Source organism: Salvelinus sp. IW2-2015, unplaced genomic scaffold (genome assembly GCF_002910315.2).
Source record: "Salvelinus sp. IW2-2015 unplaced genomic scaffold, ASM291031v2 Un_scaffold1806, whole genome shotgun sequence".
NCBI classification, from domain to species: Eukaryota; Metazoa; Chordata; class Actinopteri; order Salmoniformes; family Salmonidae; genus Salvelinus; species Salvelinus sp. IW2-2015.
In genome coordinates this window covers 289,816-296,395 of record NW_019943179.1, presented here as the reverse complement: position 1 = coordinate 296,395, position 6,580 = coordinate 289,816, and the positions used below count along the sequence as shown (strand labels likewise).

Sequence of the window (6,580 nt, the reverse complement as noted above, 5' to 3'; positions counted from 1 at the left end):
CCCTGTACATTAGCTTGTTACCTGCTGGTTGACGTTCACTTCCTGTACATTAGCTTGTACCTGCTGGTTGACTTCACTTTCCTACATTAGCTTGCTACCTTGCTAGTTGACTCACTTCCTGTACATTAGCTTGTTACCTCTAGTTGACTTCACTTTCCTGTACATTAGCTTGTTACCGCTAGTTGAACTTCACTTCCTGTACATAGCTTGTTACCTGCTAGTTGACTTCACTTCCTGTACATTAGCTTGTTACCTGCGAGTTGACTTCACTTCCTGTACATTAGCTTGTTACCTTGCTGGTTGACTTCACTTCCTGTACATTAGCTTGTTACCTGCTAGTTGACTTTCACTTCCTGTACATTAGGCTTGTAACCTCTGCTAGTTGGACTTCACTTCCTGTACATTAGCTTTTACCTGCTGGTTGACTTCACTTCCTGCACATTAGCTTGTTACCTGCTGGTTGACTTCACTTCCTGTACATTAGCTTGTTACCTGCTAGTTGACTTCACTTCCTGTACATTAGCTTGTTACCTGCTGGTTGACTGTTGGAGTTTAGCAGATGTTTTGCATTATGGTATCAATGGCTGTATTGACTGACAAAACAGTCTGTGATGTGATGTGTGATTCCCTTTCCCCTAGGGTTCCAAGARRATCCTGAGGTCCCATGAGATAGTGCTGCCCCCTAGTGGCTCAGTGGAGACTGACCTGGCTCTCACCTTCTCACTGCAGGTAAAGATAACACAAGGTCGTTTATATTGTGTATATAAGTCAGATTGCGCAACAACTCTGTCTCCGCTTGGTCGAGGAACTATTGGTGCATACCAGTGACGCCACCTGTTGGAAGACAATGGGACGAAGGCCTGAAAAATTGCATATTGAGAAATCATTAACTCTCCTGCGTCCCATGTTTTCCACTTAAGACCACTGTGACTGATTCCTCTCTCTCCTCTATTTTCTTGTCTTTCATCCATCCTCAGTACCCTCACTTCCTGAAGAGTGAGGGTAACAAGCTCCAGATCCTGCTGCAGAGGAGGAAGAGATACAAGAACAGGACTATCCTGGGATACAAGACCCTGGCTGTAGGAACCATCGATATGGCTGAGGTAGGAACACAATGAGACAGGACCCTGGCTGTAGGAACCATCGACATGGCTGAGGTAGGAACACAATGAGACAGGACCCTGGCTGTNAGGAACACAATGAGACAGGACCCTGGCTGTAGGAACCATCGACATGGCTGAGGCAGGAACACAATGAGACAGGACCCTGGCTGTAGGAACCATCGACATGGCTGAGGCAGGAACACAATGTTCACACAACAGTGTCAGGTAGCTGCTGTACCCTGAACTAACTTTAGCGTAATAATAATTTCATTTTCCACATACTTTCTTTTTGAAGGTCTTAACACACAGATGACATTCATGCTGCTTCTGTACTGTGGTGCATTTATGAACAAGGCAACAGTAAACATGTCTTCCCCCACGATGATGCAGGGCCCCTCAGTGGGCCATTCAGTGTAATTTTGTAAATGACGGATCTCTATGGCAAGACGTATCGTTCGTCCAAGTTTCGTCAAAATCGGGCCAGTGGTGTCTTAAGATATCACATCTCTTTTCCCTGAGCATGTGTGCCAAATTTCATCACTCTTAGTCAAACAGATCAAGCGATATATAAACATGTGACCGATATAGCGCCACCGTGTGGTCGATTTGAATGTTCTTGCATATGTTGAGTTTTGACAGTGTTAGCAACATGTGGACCAAATTTTGTTTCAATACGAATATCCTTGACTGATTTAAGGTAGATGTATTTATGTTTCAGACCACGCCCACGTAATTGTATTGKCTGTGTTATTTTAGAAACTAGTCTGGAAGATATTGCGTTGAGAGATATTTGTCCATAGATGCCATGCTCATCGTGGCGGATCTCTATGGCAAGACGCATCACTCACCCAAGTTTCGTCCAAATAGGGCCAGTGCTGTCTGAGATTTCACGTGTAACTAATGTACTAACGGACAAAGACATATCCACAGTTCCCGCCCCGATTTTAACATGGGGGACACTTCATTATTCTCAGAAGTCTTTCTCCCGTCTCTCCTCATCCCCCTGTCATCCTCAGCGGACTCCGACGGCCCCGTTCTGTCCCCTCTGTAGATAACTCCAAACGCTCAGCTTAACCGTCTGTCTGAACAGCAGAAAGCCACACAGCTGCATGAAGGCAGCACTGTAAAATGGCCGCTCTGTCTTAAACCCAAAGCCTGTTACGTTATAGACCGTCTCTGTTTAACCCAGGTCCCAGAGGCCTGAGAGACTCTGTCTGTTTAATAACAGGCACACATAGAGCTGAGAGGAGGAAGAATCCCTCTCCGGGCCCTGTCTGTACATAGAGAGAGATGGATAGACGGACAGAGAGGAGGGTAGAGATAGAGAGAGACCACAAGAGAGTGAGTGAGTGAGAGAGAGAGAGAGCGAGATTATTCTCAGGAACATGTTTGTTAGAATTGAACAGAAATAGAATAGTTACTTTTGGGACTTTGAGGATAGCAACAGCAGAGAGAGACAGAGGATCTGATAACAGAGGGAGAGAGAGGGAGGGAGGAAGAGAGAGGGAGGGGTTATTCTCAGGAACATGTTTGTTGGAATTTAACAGAAATAGAATAGTTACTTTTGGGACTTTGAGKATAGCAACAGCAGAGAGAGACAGGTGATCTGATAACAGAGGGAGAGAGACAGATCTGATAACTGGAAAGATACTTTCATCAAAATTGTGGTTCTTTCAGCACTGTATTCATCTAGCCCTTCCCCTCCCTCTCTCTCTCCTCCTTCTTCCTTCCCCCCTTCCCCTCTCTCCTTCTCCTTCCCTCTCTCTCTCCTCCCTCATCTCCTCTCTCTCCTTCTCCTTCCTCTCCGCACCTCCTCTCTCCTTCTCCTTCCCTCCCTCTTTCCTTCTCCTTCCCTCCTCTTTCCTTCTCCTTCCCTCCCCCACCTCCCCTCTGTCCTTCTCCTTCCCTCCCCCGCACATCCTCTCTCCTTCTCCTTCCTGCACCTCCCTCCTTCTCCTTCCCTCCTCCCCCACCTTCCTCTCTCTCCTTCTCCTTCCTTCCCTCCCTCCCCCCACCTCCTCTCTCTCCTTCTCCTTCCCTCATCCCTGTCTCATATCCCTGTCTCTCTCTCTTCTTCTGTCATCTCTCTCCCTCGTCCGTCTCTCTGCCCCCACCAGGTGATGCAGCAGCCTACGGAGGGGGGCCAGGTTCTGTCTCTGTGCAGTAACCAGAAGGAGACGCTGGGTAAAGTAGCTGATATCTGGATCTTCTCTCTGTCCAGTCAGCCCATAGACTATGAGGAGGCCGCTCTGCAGGAGGGAACCAAGATCAAATGCTCAGGTAGGCTACGGCACAGGATGGCTCGGTTCAATTTAGATTAGCTCTGAGGCATGGCTGTAGACTCCTAAGTTGTTAGGACACCAGTCAGCACGATCCCATCATAATCAGCCGTCCCTCAGCCAGCCAGGCATGTAGAGGAGAACAGAGGCTAAGTTGAAGTCAGTGAGCTCATAGACCACAAAGAGGCTGCTCTGCAGGGGGGAACAATTATCAAATGTTCAGGTAGGTTACTACTCAGGTACGGGTTAACTCAGGTACGCTGTGACACAGCAAGGCTCTGCTATACAGTACGGCTCAGCCCAAGTTAGCTCTGAGACATGGCTGTAAAGGCAGTAGGACTCCAGAACGAAACGTTCAAAGTTCTTGAAATTTTCGGGATTGACTGACCTTTATGTCTTAAAGTAATGATAGAATGTTGGTTCTCTTTGCTTATTTGAGCTGTTCTTGACACAATATGGACTTGGTCTTTTACCAAATAGGGCTCTCTTCTGTATACCACCCCTACCTTGTCACAACACAACTGATTGGCTGAAACGCATTAAGAAGGAAAGAAATGCYGCAAATAAACTTAACAAGGCACACCTGTTGAGGTGTCACCATTCCAGGTGACTACCTCATGAAGCTGGTTGAGAGAATGCCAAGAGTGTGCAAAGCTGTCATCAAGGCAAAGGGTGGCTACTTTGAAGAACCTCAAATATAAAATATATTTTGATTTGTTTAACACTTTTTTGGTTACTACATGATTCCATATGTGTTATTTCATAGTTCTAGTTATTCTACAATGTAGAAAATAGTAAAAATAAATAAAAACCCTTGAATGAGTAGGTGTGTCCAAACTTTTGACTGGTACTGTACCACACTACTGAACGTCATGTACCACACTACTGAACCTTCTCCTGTCCGCTCTCGCGCGCACATCCGCTCATTCTTCACATTATCCTTTCCCTGCACAAATGCGGTTCAGTACTGGAGCGGTACACTCCCTCACTCTTCTCCTTCCCTCCCCCCCCCACCTTCTCTCCTCTCCTTCTTCCTGTCCTTCCCTCCCTTCCCCCACCTCCCTCTCTTCCTCCTTCCTTACCCTCATCTCTCCTGTCTCCTCATCCCTGTCCTCTCTCTCTCTCTTCTGTCTCTCTCTCTCCTCGTCCGTCTCTCTGCCCCCACCAGGGAGCAGCAGCCTACGGAGGGGGCGCAGGTTCTGTCTCTGTGCAGTAACCAGAAGGAGACGCTGGGTAAAGTAGCTGATATCTGGATCTTCTCTCTGTCCAGTCAGCCCATAGACTATGAGGAGGCCGCTCTGCAGGAGGGAACCAAGATCAAATGCTCAGGTAGGCTACGGCACAGGATGGCTCGGTTCCAATTTAGATTAGCTTCTGAGGCATGGCTGTAGACTCCTAAGTTGTTATAGGACACCAGTCAGCACGATCCCATCATAATCAGCCGTCCTCAGCCAGCAGCAGGCATGTAGAGGAGAAGCCAGAGGCTAAGTTGAAGTCAGTGAGCTCATAGACCACAAAGAGGCTGTCTGGCAGGGGGGAACAATTATCAAATGTTGAGTAGGTTACTACTCAGGTACGGGTTCACACGCACGGTGTACCGACACACAGCAAGGCGCTCTGCTATACAGAACGGCTCAGCCCAAGTTAGCTTGAGACATGGCTGTAAAGGCAGTAGGACTCCAGAACGAAACGTTCAAAGTTCTTGAAATTTTCGGGATTGACTGACCTTTATGTCTTAAAGTAATGATAGAATGTTGGTTCTCTTTGCTTATTTGAGCTTGCTTGACAAATATGTGCTGTTTGTCTTTTACCAAATAGGGCTCTCTTCTGTATACCACCCCTACCTTTCAGCAAACAAACTGATTGGCTGAAACGCATTAAGAAGGAAAGAAATGCGCAAATAAACTTAACAAGGCACACCTGTTGAGGGTGTCACCATTCCCAGGTGACTACCTCATGAAGCTGGTTGAGAGAATGCCAAGAGTGTGCAAAGCTGTCATCAAGGCAAAGGGTGGCTACTTTGAAAGAACCTCAAAATATAAAATATATTTGATTTGTTTAACACTTTTTGGTTACTAACATGATTCCATATGTGTTATTTATAGTTCTAGTTATTCTACAATGTAGAAAATAGTAAAAATAAATAAAAACCTTTGAATAGTAGGTGTGTCCAAACTTTTGACTGGTACTGTACCACAATTACTTGAGAACGGTCATGGGGTATAACCAGCACTACTGTAAAACAGTTGAGAGATGTAAACATCCGAGACAGCAGCGTAACTAGACCAGTCCTGAACCTCATGTACCACTCGGTCTTTTTTTGTGTTTGGTCCCACGGGTGGTGGCCTTCTGGAGTTTCCATGCGGCTCACATGTCTTTAACTCAGAATCCTCGTACTGAACCTCATGTTTCTGTGAGCGTTGCTAGCTGAACAACTCGCCTCTTCTCTTGGGCGATATACTTCCTTTATCGTATCATACATCTGATTGCCTGTCTTTTTCTGTGAATCAGCTCTGAATATGCCAATCATGTACGGAGAACAGGCTGGTGACTCTCTGAGAACGTCATGTACCCACGCTACTGGACGTCTGTACCCACACACTGACTGACCTCATGTACAAGACTCTTATGGCCACGTGTTCGTGGGCTGAACCCTCACAGCATAGGAGTAGCCTCGCCGTGTGCATCATGGGTAGAACCCCTCGAAAATGTACCCCCGACATAATAGAAGAACCCCTACTGCTCATGGACCAATGAGAGTGGAGGATGTGTGATATGAGGTTTCCAGTACTGAGGTTCAGAGTAGTGTGGTCCACCTGAGGTTCAGTAGTGGTGGCAATGAGGTTTCTTTGAGCCGTTACATGAGGTTCAGTAGCGTAGGCCAGTGTGGTAGCTTGAAGGTGGGCAGGAATAGTGTGGTAACAGGGAAGCTGACGTGCAGTAGTGGTGGTACATGACGTTCAGTAGTGTGGTTACAATGAGGTTCACATACTGGATGGGGTTCAGTTAGTGTGTACTGAGGTTCAGGTCTGATAGTTCAGCGGTAGTTGTGAGGTACATGAGGTTCATGATACTCGGGGAGAGTTCAGTAGTGTGGTAACATAATAGAGTTTTCAAGTTCAGAGTAGTTGGGTGCGGGAGCAGGTACAAAATGAGGTTCAGGACTGGGTTCAGTATGTGGTATATGATGGGTTCAGT

General features: G+C 46.7%; 1 protein-coding gene across 1 annotated transcript in view; it reads left to right on the top strand.

Annotated features, from left to right (window-relative positions):
• LOC112072042 (phosphofurin acidic cluster sorting protein 2-like) overlaps positions 1 to 6,580 on the top strand; it is a 30,605-nt gene that overhangs the window by 766 nt on the left and 23,259 nt on the right. The window contains 3 exon segments of the mRNA XM_070439622.1: positions 640 to 729; positions 978 to 1,103; positions 3,221 to 3,383. Coding sequence (XP_070295723.1) covers positions 640 to 729; positions 978 to 1,103; positions 3,221 to 3,383 — 379 coding nt within the window.